General features: G+C 37.2%; 2 protein-coding genes across 2 annotated transcripts; both read right to left on the bottom strand.

Annotated features, from left to right (window-relative positions):
- Positions 1 to 1200: 1200 nt before the first annotated feature.
- On the bottom strand, positions 1201 to 2154 carry LOC113899424 (olfactory receptor 11G2-like). The gene has a single exon (XM_027552785.1). The coding sequence runs from the start codon at positions 2140 to 2142 to the stop codon at positions 1201 to 1203; it is 942 nt and encodes a 313-aa protein (XP_027408586.1). The 5' UTR covers positions 2143 to 2154.
- A 13512-nt stretch (positions 2155 to 15666) lies between these two features.
- Positions 15667 to 16602, bottom strand: LOC113899425 (olfactory receptor 11G2-like). The gene has a single exon (XM_027552786.1). It carries the CDS (start codon positions 16600 to 16602, stop codon positions 15667 to 15669), a length of 936 nt encoding a protein of 311 aa, XP_027408587.1.
- Between the last annotated feature and the right edge of the window lie 5223 nt (positions 16603 to 21825).

Here is a 21825-nt window from a genome sequence, read left to right on the forward strand (position 1 = left end):
CTTATGAAAGATATTCCTTTTTTTTAAAACCATGAGGACAAATTTATAATCTCATCAGTAAATGACAACCTACATGCTATGCATCATTTATTCACTTAATAGCAAATATAAATTGGAGGTATTTCCATATCTGTATATCTAAAATTCTCTCATTTAAGAAATGCTACATCGTATTCCATTGCATGAATGTCATACATATTGATGCTAAGTCGCTTCAGTCGTGTCCGACTCTGTGCGACCCCATAGACAGCAGCCCATTAGGCTCCTCTGTCCCTGGGATTCTCCAGGCAAGAATACTGGAGTGGGCTGCCATTTCCTTCTCCAATGCATGAAAGTAAAAAGTGAAAGTGAAGTCATTCAGTCGTGTCCAACTCTTAGCGACCCCATGGACTGTAGCCTACCAGGCTCCTCCGTCCATGGATTTTCCAGGCAAGAGTACTGGAGTGGGGTGCCATTGCCTTCTCCGATACATATTGAAATATGTCTCAATAAATAGGCATTTGAGTGGTTTATAAAAATGCATTTTTCACATTTGTATGATTATATGTGTAGATTGAGTATCTAGGAGTGAGTGCAATTGCTGGGATAATGGGTATGTGAATTTTACATTTTCTGAAATTGTTTGCAATGTCCTAAGTAGAAGTTGTACCAGTTTAGACTTTTATCAGTAATATATGTTTTCCCCTCTTAGATGAAAGAATATTTGATGGCTGTACATCATTGGCCAAACCCTCCAATACTCTCTTATAGTTTATTATGTATTTCTCTCTTTATGAGTAGAATAATAAGTATAAAGATTTTTCTAAGCATTTTAATGTTATTACCAGAGCAAATCACTCAAATTTTCCATTCTTCAGCTTTTTAATCTGCAGAATGAGGGAGTTGGATAAAGTCTCTGAGTCCTTTGTCCTAAAAATTTTGGGAAAAGTACAAATAGCCATGATGAATAGGTTCAATAATAGGACGAACAATTCTCGAAGTGTTCAGTTCAGTTCAGTCACTCAGTCATGTCTGACTCTTTGCAACCCTATGGACTGCAGCACTCCAGGCCTCCCTATCTATCACCAACTCCCAGAGTTTACTCAGACTGATGTACATTGAGTTGGTACTAGCTATTTACTTAAGACTTTTTAACCTGGAAAAGTATAAAGATAGCCCAGTTGCCTGAAGATTTCATCTTTTGTTTTTTGACCACGTTTCTTATTTTTGTATTTCCAGAAATTTATGCAGGGCATATTTTATATCTTTGTTCCTCAGACTGTAGATCACAGGATTAATGAGTGGGGTTCCCACAGAATAAAACAGAGTCACAAGCTTCTGTATTCCAGCATCATGCTCAGATGTGGGGCTCAAATACATGACCATCACTGAACCATAGAAGAGTGAGACCACAGCCAGATGAGACCCACAGGTGGAGAAAGCTTTCCTTTGTCCAGCTGCTGAAGGGACTTTCAATACAGCTCTCAAGACCAGAGCATAGGACCCCATGATGCAGAGAAAAGGAATAAATAAGAGGAGAGAACTTATGATTGCCCAAAAAAATTCCATTACTGAGGTTCTAGCACAGGTGAGTGCTAGAAGAGGACCTGGGTCACACAGGAAATGGTCAATAATCCTGGATCCACAGAAGGACATTTGGGAAATGATGATGATTGGGACTGGGAACCAGAGGAAACCAAGTACCCAACAGCTGATCACAAGATTGGTGCAGAGACGTCCAGTCATGAGAGTGGGGTAGTGTAGAGGCCAGCAGATGGCAAGGTATCGATCAAATGCCATAATAGCCAAGAAAAAGCATTCTGTAGAACCCAGGGAGAAGAAAAAGTAGAACTGGAGAAAGCACCCAGAGAAGGAGATGAGCTTGTTGTCAGAGAGGAAGTTGGCCAACATGTTGGGGACAGTGGAGGTGACATACCAGATCTCCAGGAAGGAGAAGTTTGCGAGCAGGATGTACATGGGAGTGTGGAGTCTCTGATCCCAGCACACAGCACAGATGATAGAACCGTTGCCCATGAGGGTCAGGAGGTAGAGAGCAGAGAAGAGCACAAAGAGGAGAATCTGCCCCTCCCTGGGGCAAGGGAAGCCCAGGAGGATGAAGCCAGTGATGGTGCTGGAATTGTTGAAGGTGTTGGAGATTTTCATGGGTCTGTGAGCTGTGAAAGGTCATAATTACTGAATATCCCTGGAATAGCAGAGGAGCTTCATTTTCTTTGTCCCAACATGAAACTGAGATTTATTTACTTGTTATTAATTCATTATAATTGAGTGTTTACTTTTAGATACTGGGGATACAGCAATGAACACAAGAGATTAAAACCCATACCTCATGTAGCTTATCCCAGTAGGAGAATGCAATGTGTAATATATCGAGTTATTGTTCTTCTTGGCAAACACGTTCTTAAGGGCAGGCTGAAGTTATTAGTATGTCAAACAGTAGTGTCACGGTGATGACTGGGGACGTACATGATCTTGCATTTAGAAGGGTTTCTGTAATTTCCTTATGAGTGGAAAACTGCATTTCCTATGTACTCCTTGAGTTGTCACCTAATGCAGCTGCTTGTAGGCAGGTACTTTGTTGGATCATGTGATTTTGAAGCAGGAAAACGTGTGACTTTTGATGTCATTTAAAAATTGACATTCGGCTATCTTCCAACCTAACTTGTTGATTCCTTCTCTCTAGTACCATTATCTGACAATTTCATAAGTAAATTAATCAATTTTCATGGGGAAAATTTCCTGAAAAAATAGAACCAAGAAAGAGGCCATCTAAACAGATTTCTTGAATGATAAAATTAATATATCAATAATAAGACCATGTTGAAATAGTTCTGTCTATTCTCTGTGATAAGAATGCAGTGCTATGCTGGGGAACACAGCACTTTGGAACCCGTTCTTCTGGGTCAGAATCAATATTACTTGCTTCTCAGGTCAAGGGGTACTCATGTGTTCAATAAGAATTCCCATGATTCTGTCCATTTCTATCTTACTGTGCAGTACCACAGTGCCTTGCTGGCTTCAGCTAGAGTGAGATTGGGAGGGGGAGAAGATGACTGCATTATGAGTTCCAGATTCTATGTGCTTTTGCTCAGCTTGTAAATTTATCTGTCAGCTCATGCAGCTCAATTTCAAAAAACATACAACCCAATCAAAACATGGGGAGAAGACTTAAACAGAAATTTCCAAAGAGGACATGCATATGGCCAACCAACACATGAAAAATGCTCAACATTGCTCACTATTACAGAAATTCAAATCAAAACTATAATGGGGTATCCCCTTACACCAGTCAGAATGATCATCATCAAAAAAATCTACAAACAATAAATTCTGGAGAAGGTGTGGAGAAAAGGGAACCCTCTTACACTGTTGGTGGGAATGTAAATTGATACAGTCACTATCAAGAACAGTATGGAAATTCCTTAAAAACTAAAATTAGAGCTACTGTATGCAAAGATGAGCACAATAAAGGACAGAAATGGTATGGACCTAACAGAAGCAGAAGATACGAAGAAGAGATGGCAAGAATACACAGAAGAACTGTACAAAAAAGATCTTCATGACCCAGATAATCACGATGGTGTGATCACTGACCTAGGGCCAGACATCCTGGAATGTGAAGTCAAGTGGGCCTTAGAAAGCATCACTACGAACAAAGCTAGTGGAGGTGATAGAATTCCAGTTGAGCTATTCCAAATCCTGAAAGATGATGCTGTGAAAGTGTTGCACTCAATATGCCAACAAATTTGGAAAACTCAGCAATGGCCACAGGACTGGAAAAGGTCAGTTTTCATTCCAATCTCAAAGAAAGGCAATGCCAAAGAATGCTCAAACTACTGCACAATTGCACTCGTCTCACACACTGGTAAAGTAATGCTCAAAATTCTCCAAGCCAGGCTTCAGCAATATGTGAACCGTGAACTTCCTGATGTTCAAGCTGCTTTTAGAAAAGGCAGAGGAACCAGAGATCAAATTGCCAACATCCGCTGGGTCATGGAAAAAGCAAGAGAGTTCCAGAAAAGCATCTATTTCTGCTTTATTGACTATGCCAAAGCCTTTGACTGTGTGGATAACAATAAACTGTGGAACATTCTGAAAGAGATGGGAATACCAGACCACCTGACCTGCCTCTTGAGAAATTTGTATGCAGGTCAGGAAGCAACAATTAGAACTGGCCATGGAACAACAGACTGGTTCCAAATAGGAAAAGGAGTACGTCAAGGCTGTGTATTGTCACCCTGTTTATTTAACTTATATGCAGAGTACATGATGAGAAACGCTGGACTGGAAGAAACACAAACTGGAATCAAGATTGCCGGGAGAAATATCAATAACCTCAGATATGCAGATGACACCACCCTTATGGCAGAAAGTGAAGAGGAACTAAAAAGCCTCTTGATGAAAGTGAAAGTGGAGAGTGAAAAAGTAGGCTTAAAGCTCAACATTCAGAAAACAAAGATCATGGTATCCGGGTCCCATCACTTCATGGGAAATAGATGGGGAAACAGTGGAAACAGTGTCAGACTTTATTTTTGGGGGCTCCAAAATCACTGCAGATGGTGACTGCAGCCATGAAATTAAAAGACGCTTACTCCTTGGAAGGAAAGTTATGACCAACCTAGATAGCATATTCAAAAGCAGAGACATTACTTCGCCAACAAAGGTTCATCTAGTCAAGGCTATGGTTTTTCCTGTGGTCATGTATGGATGTGAGAGTTGGACTGTGAAGAAGGCTGAGCGCCGAAGAATTGATGCTTTTGAACTGTGGTGTTGGAGAAGACTCTTGAGAGTCCCTTGGACTGCAAGGAGATCCAACCAGTCCATTCTGAAGGAGATCAGCCCTGGGATTTCTTTGGAAGGAATGATGCTAAAGCTGAAACTCCAATACTTTGGCCACCTCATGCGAAGAGTTGACTTATTGGAAAAGACTCTGATGCTGGGAGGGATTGAGGGCAAGAGGAGAAGGGGACGACAGAGGATGAGATGGCTGGATGGCATCACTGACTCGATGGACGTGAGTCTGAGTGAACTCCGGGAGTTGGTGGTGGACAGGGAGGCCTGGCATGCTGTGATTCATGGGGTTGCAAAGAGTTGGACACGACTGAGTGACTGATCTGATCTGATATGATCTGATGACCCAGCAATCCCTCTCTTGGGCATATATTAGGAGAAAACCATAATTCAAAAAGATACATTGCCCCTCAATGCTCATTGCTGCACTATTTACAATAGCCAGGACATGGAAGCAACCTAAATGTCCATTGATGGGTGAATGGGTAAAGATGTGGTACAATGGAATATTACTCAGCCATAAAAAGGAACAAAACTGTAGCATTTGCAGACACATGGATGGATCTAAAGATTGTCGCACATAGTGAAGTAAATCAGAAAGATAAAAACAAATATTATATCAATTTTATGTGAAATCTAGAAAAATGATACCAACGAACTTATTTGCAAAGCAGAAATAGAGATACAGACATAGAAAACAAATGTATGGATACCAACAGGGGGAAGGAGGAGTTGGGATGAACTGAGAGATTAAGATTGATATATATACACTAATATGTATAAGCTAGACAACTAATAAGAACCTACAGTATAGCACAGGGGACTCTACTCAGTGCTCTGTGGTGACCTAAATGGGAAGGAGATCCAGAAAAGGGGATATATGTATATGTATAGCTGATTCACTTTGCTGAAGTGAATGCTGAATTAAAACTTCCATTATGTTTTAATAGCACATCTCTCTTTCTACTATCCTTCACACACAGTTCAGCTATAATTCTCTTTATTTCTAAAATATGCCTTGAGCCCTGATGCACCTGCTTCTCTCTCTTTCCCCTGCACCTTCCTAGTTCATGTTACCCATACCATTTCTCTAAATTACTGCAAAGGTCTCCCAAATGATTTCTCTGCTTCCTGCCTTTGCTTCTATACAATCAATTCTCTACACAGCAGACAGACTGACCTTTTAAAACTGTAAATAAGATCATGCAATTTCCTTATGCAAAAACATTCCATAACTGAACCTAGAATAAAATCCAAGCTCCCTTTTATGATACATGGGCCCCTGAATGATCTGGCTTCCACCTATTTTACCATTTTCTTCCCTTCTCCCTTTTCCGATCTGTCTTTTCCTATACCCCCTTCTTCATTTACACGGGCCTTCTTTGTATCCTGGAATATGCAACTTCTTTACTGACTGGGTTCTTTGCTTTAAATGTTCTCTTCGCCTGGAAATGTATCTGGAGCCCATTTTTCACTTTCCAGCCTAATTATTCTGTTCTTCTGAACACCCTATGTAAGTATCTCTGTCATTCTTTTGTTCATAAATTCCTATTTATTTTCTTCCTCATACTTATCAAAATCTGAAATTATTATTTTTTTTTACATTTTATTTTTTACTTTTTACTTTTATTTTATTTTTAAACTTTACAAATTGTATTAGTTTTGCCAAATATCAACATGAATCCACCACAGGTATACACGTGTTCCCCATCCTGAACCCTCCTCCCTCCTCCCTCCCCATACCATCCCTCTGGGTCGTCCCAGTGTACTAGCCCCAAGCATCTAGTATCGTGCCTCGAACCTGGACTGGCAACTCGTTTCATACATGATATTATACATGTTTCAATGCCATTCTCCAAAATCTTCCCACCCTCTCCCTCTGCAACAGAGTCCATAAGACTGTTCTATACATCAGTGTCTCTTTTGCTGTCTTGTACACCGGGTTATTGTTAGCATCTTTCTAAATTCCATATATATGCGTTAGTATACTGTATTGGTGTTTTTCTTTCTGGCTTACTTCACTCTGTATAATAGGCTCCAGTTTCATCTACCTCATTAGAACTGAAATTATTATTATTTTTTTTACTTGTGTATCTTTGCCAGCCAAATGAGGGCAAGAATCTTGTCTGTTGGTTTCATTGTTTTATTAAAACTATGGGACAAAATAGTTTTAATAAACTTTTTTTAACTGCTCTCTTTTTCAAAATTATTTTTCTGATTATAAAATTTGGTTATTATTGAAACTTTGGAAAATGTATGCATTATAATGAAGAGAATAAAAGCTTCCTTAACAATATCTATACATAGAAGATATTTTGGAAGAAATATATTCCAAACCTGAAAACAATAGAGTTTTGTTTTCCACAGTGGAGTGGAGTCCTGGTATCCTCACTAACTTCTCTCAGCAGCCAGCCTGGATGATTCCCTGTGAGCACAGTCCTTTGCCTTGCTGGCCTGGATAGGCTACTCCATACAGAAGCACAGCTTCCAGAACTGGACCATCTGAGTCTGAATCCTGCCTCCACCACATTATAGCCATGGATGCTAGACCAAGTATTAACCTCTCTATGCTTTGGTGTCCTTTTCTTAAGTTGAAGTGAATACAACTACAGAGGGCATTTTGAAGATTACAGAAAGAATAGTTTTAAAATGCCTAGCAATATACATAGGGTATATATCTCCTATTGTTTAAACTTTTTCAAAAGCCCAAAAGCAGTGTATTTATCCACTACTGATGAGTGGCAGGCAATTATGGTGTGCTAGAAATAGTACTGAATTTGGATACAAGAGCCCAGGATTTGAATTCCAACACTTAAACATTGCATTGTCGTGGCAAATTCTATAAGCCAGTTATTTTCTGATTCTTAGTTTCCTCAAATGTCAGATGGAGATGATAACACCTTCCCCAGAGGGTTGTTATGAAGACTAATGAATGGAATAATAAATTGACAAGGTGGAAGCAACTTCTCAATATCTGACATATGGTAAATATTAGGTGTTTTGGGTAAAGCTGGCAGAGTTAACAGGAGACTTTTTTTCCCCAGAGATGTAGATTCTCCAGCTATATTTTAATATTTTTCTCCTCTACGAACTGAATTACCTTCTTTTCTGAAGTAAGAAAGAGATTCTCAACTGAAGCTTCTCAGGTTTTCGCAGATTCTTCTGAGTAGAAGCAGTTGTCTTTGTAGTAACCAGCTGGGAGAGAAGGTGTAAAAAGTAGGTTGGATGGGGCTCAGTGAATGTATGTGCTTTGGGATCCATGGATTATAAGCACACCTTGTCGTCCTCCTTGAGGAATCATTTACTGCCTCTAGGAGGATTGTGCCAGGAAACAGGTCTGTGCTAGTTATTCCCTCGTTCTCTCCATTTCTCCTCTGGAGACCGTTGTGCCTTCATTGTTGCTTTTATTTCCCCAGTGATGGAGGAAGTAATATCTTTTCCTTAGTTTTAGTCTCTTAGAGATGGCCAGAGATTCAATCGACAGGTTCATCAGTCACTCACCAAATCTGGTCAGAATACCTCTCATATGATCAGGGGAAATTCTGTCAAACAAAACCCAAGCCAAGACTGTTCATCTTGCTGGAGTTCTTTGGTTTTCTGATAAGTTGTGGTCAATTGTGGGTGCTGGGGACAGATGCTTGTCTTGCTATCGGACAGAGGAGACTGGTTTTAGGGAATAACGAAGCTGTGCAATCACTCTTTTCCCCAGACCATCATGGCCTTTTTCTGTAGAAAAAAAATCCTTAGAAATCTTGTGTTGAATCTGATAAGCATTTATCATTTAGAATTCAATAGTTCTTATTTCTATTTATTTGCACTACAAAACAGTTACTTACAGTTTCAAATAAGGAAATTTAATTTTGAATAAAAATTTTTTTCCTAAGAATTGACTTTGCTTTCAAAAGTCTGTTTTAGAACTTTGAGGTTTTCACCAATTTACTAACACAAAAAGGCTCATTTGATTTTGACAGTGAGACATATGGACACAGAGAGGGTAATAGATGTAAAAGGACATGGAGAGACTGTAAGAAATTGTTTTAAAATTTTAATAATTTGAAATCCAGATGAAGGGCATATAGACTTTCTGTAATTTACTATTATGGCAACTTTTATGCAAAGCTGAAGTTTTGATTGATAATAAAAACTATAAAAATAATCATCTTACTTTTATTTATCAAATGTGCCTTTTTTTTCTGGTTCTCAAGGTCTTATTTGGAAGCAGTTAGTCTTTTTAAACATTTGTAAACAAAATACAATTTTTCTTATGATTTAGCTGGGTCCTAAAGAAGATAACAAAAAGAAGAAAAATTGCAAAAATATAGAGAAAGGTTTTAGGGAATTATTTCAGCTGTAGTAACATATTAGCAAGTAAAGGTAATTCTGCTTTTTGCTGCATATCTTTTGTGGCTTATGCCTGACTGAATATACGACTTCCAGAAATCCATCACTGAATATTTACTATGTATGTACCACTCCTCTGGATTGTGAATGAATATGAAAATTGGAAAATTAGAGAAATGCAAAGAACATTAAAACTTGTCCTCATTTATCATGGGAATTTAACATGAATATTTCAGAAGAAAAAATATGAAAAAGATGCCACAGATATTTTATACAATTATTAATGAGTAAGAACTTGGAGCTCTAAAGAACATTGACCTTGGGATAGGAAACAAACTATATCCTAGATATAAAGGTCCATTCGTGATCCAAAACATATTTTGTATGACTCTATCACTGAAGTAAAATGCAAAAGCTTCTTCAGTTTATACTTTGTGACATTTCTTTAGAATTATTTTCCATATCTTCTCAAATATGTTTATATGTATATACTTAAGTATGCATATATCCCTATTTATAAGTAAACAGGGTTATAAATTGTGATTTGTATTAAATTTTGCAGACCTATTTACTATATTCTAGAAATTCATTTGTACTTATGAGAAATACCAATTTAAATAGTAGTGAAGTGTAAACTGTTGCCAACTCTGTAGGGACATATTAATTCAGAACTAGAAAGTATGCAATATGATTGATAACAGTCTTCAGTTTGAAATGTTGCTAGCATGATTTCACCTCCCTTTATACATTATCAGCTGATGTATCAAAGTTGAGAAACTTCCCCTCTTCTGCATGGTACCAGTGAAACTGACTGATGAGAAGCTGGATGGGCTAACAGGTCTTTTCCCTTCTGTCTAATACTAAGGGCTCACTTTTCAATCTTCAAGTCTGGCTCCCATTCCCTCAGGGTACCTAGTGGCTGTCTCTTAATTTAATTCTGAGAAAATTAAGAAAACACAGTTTTGAAGTTACAAACATTAGTTTTGTTAGAAAAAATAAGGGACATTATGGTTACTGAGGTTTTATATAGATGAGCATCCTTAAGGTATGCTAGTTCTTTTAAACTGGGAAGCTGAGCTAGATTTATCATTATTATTATTTACAAAATAACTTACTGGAGAGTCAAAGTATTCTTAATATATTATTACATATCTTCCTTGACCTGAAATAGGTTTACATCCTAATAAAATCTTTAAAATGGAAAATATGATAAGTAAATAAATGCTTTAAAATTTTTCAATTTTTTAACTGGAGGAAAATTGGTTTACAATGTTGTGTTGGTTTCTGCAGTACAACAACACAAATCAGCCATAATTATACATATATATCCTCCCTCTTGAGCCTTAAAAATGTGTTTATTACATTACTTACCAAATATCATAGTTTAGCCTAGTTTACCTTAAATGTTCTCAGAACACGTATTAGCTTACTTTTGGGCAAAAGTCATCTGACATAAAGCTTATTTCATAATAAAATTGCTGAATTTTCATAATAAATATTACTGTTGATTTATTGAGTACTGTACAGAAAATGATAAACAGAATGGCTGCATGGGTACTGAGTGGTTTAAGTGTATAGGTGTTTACCCTCATGATCAGGTGACTGACTGGAAGCTGTGGCTCAGAGCTGAACCTAGCATCATGAGAGAGTATCATACTACTTATCAACAGGCCAGAAAAATGTAAAAATTCAAAGTATGGTTTTTACCAAATGTGTATTACTTTCTCACAACTGTAAAGTTGAAAACTGGTTAAATAGTAAGTTGGGGACTATCTGTACTTGGTATTGAAACATTTGAAAATAAAGCATACAATTGGAAACCCCCCCCCCCAAAAAAAAGACCTCCAAAACCTCCATATTACTGCCAAAACATTGCCATTTCAAATATTTTGAAGTGCTTCCCTTTGTATTTTTTTTTCTAAAGACCAGATTTTAATTTTTCTGCACGTGTCATATTGTATTTACAATGCTATACTATATTTATTCATAAACTTTTAATCAACCATTTACCCAAACAATAATAGTTGGATATTATTTCAGCTTTACAGGCACATGGAGAATTTTTCCTGCTTTTAAACAATATATGTAAGTCTGCTATGACAAATTAATAGTGATGATGAATATGAGTTTGGACTCAGAGAGACCTGGTTGAATCCCTGCTTTCCTAGTTACTATTAGACTGTATTACTGGTAAATTATTACCTATTCTCTCCAGGCCTTAGTTTTCTACTCTGTAAAGCATGTAAAATAGTAATGGCTCATATAATATAATGAGGATTAAAAGAGAGATTGTATACAAAATGCTTAGCTTGGGAGTTCACATATAATAATCTAACATTAAGAGATGCCATAGCATAACAATTTATAGTATGGTTTTTGGAGTCATAGCTGGTTCCAACACTAATCAACTGTTTGGGCAACTTGCTTATTCAATCTAGGCTTTAGTTACCTCATCTATAAAATGAAGATATGAATGGTATGCTTGAGGCTGTACATTACTTGAATGGCTAAAGTGGAAGTTCATTTTAGGCACATTGAGAGTTAGCTAGTGTAGCTATCGTGACTTTTAAAGTTACTTCACAACTTTTAAGTCCAACATATAGGACAATTTGCTTTCGAAAACCAAGACCATTTCCTATTCTGGTTGCATCACTTGGTTCTACTTTTTTCCCCCCAGCACAACTGCACAGTTCTACTTTGTCATGGAAAATGATCAGCCCTTGGCCATCTGCCACTCACTGGAATACTTCATTCTCATGAAAGATCTGAGGTAGGTTGATATGTCTTTTTTGGCTCATTGATTTACTTAAGCATGCAAGTGCTATTTTCTTTCTAAGTGATATGGTCTTGTAGGTTGAGTTCCCTGGAAACAAATACTAATAATAAATAACAGTAATATTTTTACTGTGATGGCATCTGAAGACTGACTTTTATATTTTAATACCTATATCCCAATGATGTGCCTCTTTATTTCTATTTGTCTTTTTGGGGGGCCTTTTTTGGTTCATTTATTTTTAATTGAAGGATAATTTCTTCATTTTAATTGCTTTATAGTATTGCTTTGGTTTCTACCAAACATCAACATGAATCAGCCATTTTTCTATCTATCTATATCTGTTTGACGAATTGTGAATTATATTACATCTTGAAGCTGTATTTATTTTGATTAAGGATGCTCATTAATATATTAATAAGTTTGGCCAATTATAAGTCATGATGGGTAGTAAATGCCACATGGACATCTATTTGAGGAATACTTCTATTCTGTATATTGTAGTATACTAGTAAATAGATAGTGCTCTGGGAATGGTTATATGCATTTTTCAGAAGTTGCCATGATTTCTTACCTCTCATAATCATGGGTTTTTATCTGTGCCTTCCTTTACCTGCTCCTATAGCAACTTATAATTCCCTTGTTTATAGAACATCTTGCTTCATTTACTACTTGTTCATGAGCCCCAGAAGAGAAGGAAATGTGTCTTATTTACTTCTGTATATGGCTTGTCCCTTCCAGCTCAGTGCCTAACATATTGAATGTGTTTGTTTTAGTGAATAAGTGACTATGGAGGAAGATGATACAGCAATTATTTTAAAAAAGCTGCTTTCACTTTTTCATAGTTTATTACTCTCTTAGGTCCGCAGAAGAGGAAGACATTTCTTACTTTGTTCCGGCTGAACAAAAGAATTTTAGTGAGATGACATGAAGACGTCAGTTTTCTTTTTTTTTATTTTCCTCTGAGAAACAGTATTCTTTTTAGTTTCTCAAACAATCACAGAATTATGAATAAATGTTACCTTTGTTCCAATTTCATAGTAAAATAGTTTTAAATTTTATTTTTAGATGATAATAATAAATGTTGTTTAAATGTGTGTTTAAATGAAATACATGCATATGGAAAAATTTTAAATGTACAAAGGTTTGTATGTACAGTGAAAATGTTTCCTTCTCTCCCTATCCCTAGATACCCAATTCTGTTTCCCAAAATCATCACTGTTCTTAGTTTCTTCTTTCAGAGATACACAACATGTTTATGAACATAAATATGTAGATATTTATGTAATCTTTCTTCCTATGAAAGATGGCCCAAGACAGATCTCTTTCATCTCGCTTTTTCTTTAACTTTGAGGGTACTTTTATATCAACATGTACAGATCTTAATTTTTAACAGTTATATAGTATATTCCACCCTCAGTTCAGTTCAGTTCAGTCGCTCAGTCATGTCTGACTCTTTGCGACCCCATGAATCGCAGCACATCAGGCCTCCCTGTCCATCACCAACTCCCGGAGTTCTCTCAGACTCATGTCCAATGAGTCGGTGATGCCATCCAGCCATCTCATCCTGTGTTGTCCCCTTCTCCTCCTGCCCCCAATCCCTCCCAGCATCAGAGTCTTTTCCAATGAGTCAACTCTTTGCATGAGATGGCCTAAGTACTGGAGTTTCAGCTTTAGCATCAGTCCTTCCAAAGCAATCCCAGGGCTGATCTCCTTCAGAATGGACTGGTTGGATCTCCTTGCAGTCCAAGGGACTCTCAAGAGTCTTCTCCAACACCACAGTTCAAAAGCATCAATTCTTCAGCCCTCAGCTTTCTTCACAGTCCAACTCTCACATCTATACATGGCCATTGGAAAAACCATAGCCTGGACTAGATGGACCTTTGTTGGGGGTATATACAATAATTTAATTAGTCATTAATTAATGGGAATTTGGAATGTTCCAATCTTTTACTAGTAGAAACAGTAGTCAATATTCTTGTACACATGTCATTTTTCTTATTTGTGAATATACTCCTCAGATAAATACCTAAGAGTGGAATTGCTGAGTCAGGGAATGCCTTTTAAATTCTGATAGTTTTTTGGCAAAATGTCCTCCATAGATATTGTACCAATTTATGTTCTACCAGTAAGGGAAGAGATTGCTGTTTTTCTCAACATTATTTTTGATCTTTGTCAATTTTGGGGGAAAAGAGATATATTTATTATAGCTTTCTTTGTACTTCTCTAATTCTGAACCAAATAGAATTGTATTTTTAGATATTTAAAAGCCTTTCATATGCTATGTACTTTTTTTCATATATTTACCACTTTTATTGTGCTGATGCTATTTTTCATATTGACTTGAAGATATATACAACATTAAAATTGATGTTATCATGATAGATGTTTTAGAAGACAGAAATAAAAGCACTACCAGAAAAGTAAAGAGTTTGTTGGTGTTGGAAGAGTAATAGGAGACAAGTTTTGCCCTAGGATTGTACAATTTGTAAGAGCAAATACAAAAAAAAAAGACGTGTAAGTATCCATGCTGAAGATAAAGGAAGAGACTTTCCCCTCTTCCTGTTTTCAGAACACTTAGTTTAGAAAACTTGTACTTGTTCATCTGTCATTGAAATGAATGTAAAATTTAAAAGTTTTATATTTTAAGGGATTTGAACACCTTGCCAGATTTATGACCTAGGAATGTCTTTGTCAAGGACCTGGGAAGTCTCTCTGAAACGTAATAATCAAGATAGAAAGGCCCCAATCTTCCATTTCCTGTGGGAAGATAGGAGCCTAACTTTGGTGGCCTAATTTCCAAGTTGAAAGCTACCTCCTGTTATATAGAAATGTCTTTTCTCCCCTGTGTGAAGCCAGTTAGCAAACACAGATGGCCAGTCCAATTACTAGGTGAGTCTAGGATGAATTGATTATGTCTGATAAAATGGTCAAGTCTTTTTGAGGATTAGCTTTTTATCTTGAGAAGCTGTATATAATGGGTTGTATTTGCTTGACTACAAAAGGATGAAATTTCTTTTGGTCTTTGCCCTTTTTCAGTGGGTTGCCTGAGATGCCCATAGTCTCCTACTTTAATGCTTATTCAATAATCAGTCAGTTCAGTTCTGTTGCTCAGTCATGTCCGACTCTTTGTGACCCCAGGGACTGCAGCACGCCAGGCTTCCTTGTCCATCAGCAATTCCCTGAACTAATTCAAACTCATGTCCATCGAGTCAGTGATGCCTTTCAACCATCTCATCCTCTGTCATCCCCTTCTCATCCTGCCTTCAATCTTTCTCAGCATCAGGGTCTTTTCCAATGGGTCAGTTCTTCACATCAGGTGGCCAAAGTATTGGAGCTTCAGTCCCGCCAATGAATATTCAGGACTGATTTCCTTTAGGATTGACTGGTTTGATCTCTTTGCAGTCCAAGGGACTCTCAAGCGTCTTCTCCAACACCACAGTTCAAAAGCATCAATTCCTCTGCTCTCAGCTTTCTTTATGGTCCAACTCTCACACCCACAGATAATAAATAATAAAACTGCTTTATTCTCTTCCACCATTGTGGAGAGGTTTTCTAGATTGGCAGGAAATTTATATTTAATTATATTTCCCAGCAAACTAAACTCAGTTTTTCAATCTATGGCTCTATCACTTGCAAAATTGGGGATATGCAGTACATCTTTGAGATGTCTTATAGTTCTATAGTCAGTTAGTCTTCTTTTTAACCAAGAAATTAAAAACAGCTTCTGTCCCCCCAAATATTTTAAATCAAAACCCTTACTTTTATGTTCCTAATAATTTCTTCATAGCATGTTTCATATCTTTGTTTCTCAGACTATATATTACAGGATTAATGAGTGGAGTAACTACAGAATAAAACAAAGTCACTATCTTCTGCATTCCAGCATCATGTTCAGATGTTGGGCTCACATACATGACCATTACTGATCCATAAAAAAGAGAAACCACAGTCAGATGGGACCCACAGGTGGAGAAAGCTTTTCTTCGTCCAGCAGATGAAGGGAACTTCAGCACAGCTTGTAGGACCAGAGCATAGGACACCATGGTGAAGAGAAAGGGGATAAATAAGAGGAGAGAACTTAAGGTGGAGCTAGTTAACTCTATTACAGGGACTCTAGTACAAGTGAGGGCCAACAAGGGACCTGGGTCACACAGGAAGTGGTCAATGATCCTGGACCCACAGAATGACATTTGGGAGATGATGATTATGGGAATCAAGAACCAGAGGAAACCAAGTACCCAGCAGCTGATCACAAGATTGGCACAGAGACGTCCAGTCATGAGAGTGGGGTAGTGTAGAGGCCAGCAGATGGCAAGGTATCGATCAAATGCCATAATAGCCAAGAAAAAGCATTCTGTAGAACCCAGGGAGAAGAAAAAGTAGAACTGGAGAAGGCACCCAGAGAAGGAGATGAACTTGTTATCAGAGAGGAAGTTGGCCAACATGTTGGGGATAGTGGAGGTGACATACCAGATCTCCAGGAAGGAGAAGTTTGCAAGCAGGATGTACATGGGGGTGTGGAGTCTCTGATCCCAGCACACAGCACAGATGATAGAACCGTTGCCCATGAGGGTCAGGAGGTAGAGAGCAGAGAAGAGCACAAAGAGGAGAATCTGCCCCTCCCTGGGGCAAGGGAAGCCCAGGAGGATGAAGCCAGTGATGGTGCTGGAGGTGTTGGGGGTGTTGGAGATTTTCATGAGTCTGCAAGCTGTGAAAACACCATCACATTATTGAATAATTATAAAGACAAGTGAGAACCCAGATATGAATTGAAGCCACTCTGGGGAATGAAATAAACATTTATGTATCAATAGTTACTATTTTAGTCTAATTCTGAATTACTGTCCTAGTTTAGTAGTTGGATTATAAAAACCCGGTGTACGAGACAGCAAAAGAGACACTGATGTATAGAACAGTCTTATGGACTCTGTGGGAGAGGGAGAGGGTGGGAAGATTTGGGAGAATGACATTGAAACATGTAAAATATCATGTAAGAAACAAGTTGCCAGTCCAGGTTCAATGCATGATACTGGATGGTTGGGGCTAGTGCACTGGGATGACCCAGAGGGATGGTATGGGGAGGGAGGAGGGAGGAGGGTTCAGGATGGGGAACACATGTATACCTGTGGCGGATTCATTTTGATATTTGGCAAAACTAATACAATTATGTAAAGTTTAAAAATAAAATAAAATTAAAAAAAAAAGAAATAAACATTTGAAATTTGAAAAAAAACACACAAGTTAAATGAATATCAGTATATATAGAGATATTTACTTATTGTGAAATGTATGGAAACATGTTCAACATTTAAATCTTTATATATAAAACTCTGCAGTAACTATCACTGAAGTTGAGAAATAGAGGATGACTTGTAGCCTAGAATCTCCTCTTATGCTCCATCCCAATAAGAGGATGACTATCCTCTGCCTCTTAGTCCCTCCAATTGTTAACACTCTCCTTTCCTAATAGTAATCACCTCCCTATTTTTCTTTAATAACTAAGTATGCATTCTGAAACATTTTTTTAAAGTTTTGCTTGTTTTTTATTTTACATAATTGAAATCATAGTATATGTAGTATTTGGATGGCTTATTTTGTTCAACAGTAAGGTTTTTTACATTCATGTTGTTACAATCATCTATAGTGTGTCCATTTATACCCCACTGTACTCTATGAATAAACCACCACTTATTAAACCATTGTACTATAGATGACTATTTTGGCTATTTCTAGTTTGGGGCTGTTAGGAGTAATGGTACTATGAACATAGTTTTCTTTTCCTGGTTCACACATGCATGCATTTCTATAGGCTAGATCATAAGGGCATGTGTATCTTTACCTTCAGTAGATAAGTTCAACAGTGTTCCATCATTATTGCATTATTTATCACTCCTACTGATAGTGAGTGAAAGCTCAAATTGTCAACATTCTTTTCTAATGGTAAGGTCTCTATTTACCAGAGCCTAATGAATGAGATCGGAGGAGGCAATGGCACCCCACTCCAGTACTCTTGCCTGGAAAAATCCCATGGGTAGAGGAGCCTGGTAGGCTGCAGTCCATGGGGTTGCTAAGAGTCGGACACGACTGAGCGACTTCACTTTCACACATTGGAGAAGGAAATGGTAACCCATTCTTGCCTCGAGAATCCCAGGGACGGGGGAGCCTGGTGGGCTACTGTCTATGGGGTCGCACAGACTCGGACACGACTGAAGCGACTTAGCAGCAGCAGCAGCAGGGAGTGAGATATATACTGCATTTTAATGACTTCTCTCTCTTTTATTTTTGTAATATAAGACTGCATAGTTGTCTTCCTGGCAGTATTGCTTTTTTCAGAGTAGGAGCTTATATTAGAAATTTTTTACTTTCAAGGGAAAGTATTCTGGAAACTATAAAGAAAACTGTCTTCAAATTTGGTTTAGGAGAACATTTTAATGCATGTAATTTACAGTCATCTTTAATTTTGAGTCTTGTGCTCAGCCTTATGTTTTAAAGAAATAACCTTCTAAAAGGTTATTTTTGTGTGTGTTAATCACTTTATCATCTCAAAATATTTTCAGCACTTTAAATAGCTTAGTTAATGTTGAAGAACTTACTTTTTCTGGTATAGTCTATTTCATTGTTACATCTCTTCTTTTCCCCTCACATCCAATTCATTAGCAGGATTCTTCTGTTTCTAAAGGATGGCTTGTATCATGCACTCCTTTGTCTTAACTGCTGTCTCTCAAGTTTAAATTACCATCCTTTCTTCCTTACACTTCTGCAGCAGTGTTCTAACACAGCTCCTTGCTTCTACTTTTACCCTTCTACCCTCCATTTTCTAAGCAGCGACTGAGTACTCCTTGAAAAATGGAAAAACTGATCACGTTACACTTTTAAGTAAAACTTTTCCCTCTCAGCAATTCTATGCCAAGAAGTCTTACAGAGCTGTTATAGAAAACAGGAACGTGTTCTAGAAAACAGGAATTGCCATCACCATTTTATGCTCAATCTAACATATTTAATTTGCTTGCATCACTATTCACTTTTTATTACTGAGCTCCTCTGTACAGAAGACTGATGACATTACCTGCCTCAAGTCTGAGCTGAAACTGTCAAAAAAAAATTCCCCAAACCAATTGACCAACCAAACAGCAAAAGACCAATAAGCTCACCCTGTGTCAGTTACAGAGGGCACTGGAACATGGGTGCAATGATGTCTGTGTATTTATACCCTGACCACTTGGACTGAGTTAATTAACAACAATCGCCTTGGTTTCTTTGTTTACTTGTTAAATTAGTCAACCCTGGAAAAATTGAGATAGAGTATGTCTGAATGAACCTGGCCATGCCATACACAATACAAGGAAGACATTCACCAATATTTAATTTTCCCTCAAAGCTCAGGACAGTCGAATCTTGGTACCCATTTGTTGGCTCTCTCTCTAGAACCCACCCAGAGATGTTTCATATGTGTGTGCTCAGTTGCTCAGTCATGCCCAACTCTTTGCGACCCCATGGACTTCACCCTGCCAGGCTCCTCTGTCCATGGTATTTTCCAGGCAAGAATATTGGAGTGGGTTGCCATTTCCTTCCCCAGGAGACCTTCCCAACCATGACAACTCAATTCACTTCCTTAGTTAGTTTGTACAGTTTCAGTGAGGGGCTGTAACATTGGATAATCTGTTTCTGGAAGATACTTAAAAAGTAAGAATAATTTTCCAGAGTGGGATGACTGGTAGGGAGCTGTATATGATAGAAAAATTATTGAATTTAGAATTAAAAACTTTTGTTTACTTGTCATAAGAAATTAATACTTAGCTATAATAAGCAAATAATTATGCCTTCTTTAAAGGGCTGTTACAAAGATAACTGAATGAGATAAATTCCTGTGGAAGTACTTTGACTATTGTGTGACCAGTAAGAGTTTAAGAAATATTGGTGGTATGTATATGACTGTAATAATTCAAAGACAGCTGTGGGTAAAAATCAGTAGATTATAATTTTTTTGCTCTTCTAAACACTACATAGTCTTATTACCTGGATCAGCAAAGGGAATTCTAAGCTGAAGCTTATCAAAAGTTTATTTTTTATTCTCTTAGAAGAGATAGTCTTCTTAACAATAACCAGAGAGGAGGAAAGAGCTGGAAATGGTTGTGGTAAAAATTCTTGAATATGTTTGCTGAGGAATGGAGGGGTTATAAGCAGAGACTGCCAGGAATTAAGTCTTATTTTTCCTGATCCTTGAGGATCCATTTATTGCTGCTAAAGGAAAACAACGTCAAGAGACATCACTATGCTTGTTATTCACTTCCCTTGGGATCTTTCTTAATTTCAGTGTTTTTATTTTCTATGTGGTTGAATGATATCTTTTTCCTTCTTTAAAACTCTTACAGACAGAAGGAAATGCTAACAAATCAATTGATTGCTTGATTAATTAATCAACAAGTATATCTAACTCTAATTCCCCTAAGTGTGCATACCATGTGGCCAATGAAAACTTTAAAACACTTGAAGGGGATAAATGCAGCCCCAGATGTCCATAAATGATTTGACTAGACCTCAAAGTTATTACAAGCTGTTCTGACACTCTGAGCTAGGTCATGCTATTCTGTTATTGGACACATACATGAAACAAAACAAAGCTACTTTATAATTTTGTCTAAGGATAAAAAAACAACATCACTGTGCCAGTCATAAAACACCAAATATCCTCCTCTCTTGGCTAAAATGATTGTCTACTACTTAAAAAAAAAGCCAATTACAGCTTTAATCTCCTTCTTCTCTGCCCTCTATATAGATAAGATTTGTTGAGATACCTAGTCTTAGAATTGCCCTTGCATTGACAACATACAATCTGGAGCAGACCATCACTTCCTTAGATCCTCCCTCAAATCAGTCAACCAAAGCACCAATCCTATAATAGATTATTTTTTAATTGAAGTGTAATTGATTTACAATACTGCTATTAGTTTTAGATGTATAACAAAGTGATTCAGTTATACATACATGTATATATATGTACATATATATACACAGATTTTCCCATTTTTTTCAATATTTTTTTCAGATTTTTTCCATTATAAGTTATCGTAAGATATTGAATATTGTTCTTTATGCTGTACAGTATCCCCTTTGGTAACCATAAGTTTGTTTTCTATGTCTGTGAAGCTATTTATATTTAATAAGTAATTTTCACTGTGTCATTTTTTAGGTTCCATATATAAATGATATATGGTATTTGTCTTTCTCTTTCTTACTTAGTATGATGAGGTCTAGATCCATCTATGTTGCTGCAAATGGTATTATTTCATTGTTTTTATGTCTGAGTAATATTCCATTGTATATATGTATCACATCTTTATCCAATCATCTGTCAATGGACATTTAGGTTGTTTTCATTGTCTTGGCTGTTGTAAAGAGTGCTGCTATGAATATTGGGCTGCATGTATCTTTCCAAGTTAGGGTTTTCTCCAGATATATGCCCAGGAGTGGGATCATTGGATCATATATGGCAATTCTATTTTTAGTTTTTTTAAGGAATTTCCATACTGTTCTCCAGAGTGGCTGCACCAATTTAGATTCTCACCAACAGTGTAGGAGGCTTCCTTTTCCCCCCAACTACTTCAGCATTTATTGTTTGTAGACTTTTTGATGGTGGCCACTCTGACTAGTGTGAGGTGAAGGTCAGAATTTTGGATTAAGGCAGATTATCAGAAAGCAAATATTTGGACCTCAGTTCTTAGATCTGGAAAGAATTGCTTCCACTGAGTTATATTTCTATATAATGCCTTTGAATCTTATTAAGAAATGCTATAAGAAGCAGCTGTGTTAAACTATATGTATATATGTCAGATATTTTGGGGAACCACTGTTCAGTATATCTCATTCTCCCTCATATGAATCATCTTGAAAGAAATTATAGAACTAGGAGTCAGTAACTT

This window comes from Bos indicus x Bos taurus, chromosome 10 (genome assembly GCF_003369695.1).
Source record: "Bos indicus x Bos taurus breed Angus x Brahman F1 hybrid chromosome 10, Bos_hybrid_MaternalHap_v2.0, whole genome shotgun sequence".
Classification (NCBI taxonomy): Eukaryota; Metazoa; Chordata; class Mammalia; order Artiodactyla; family Bovidae; genus Bos; species Bos indicus x Bos taurus.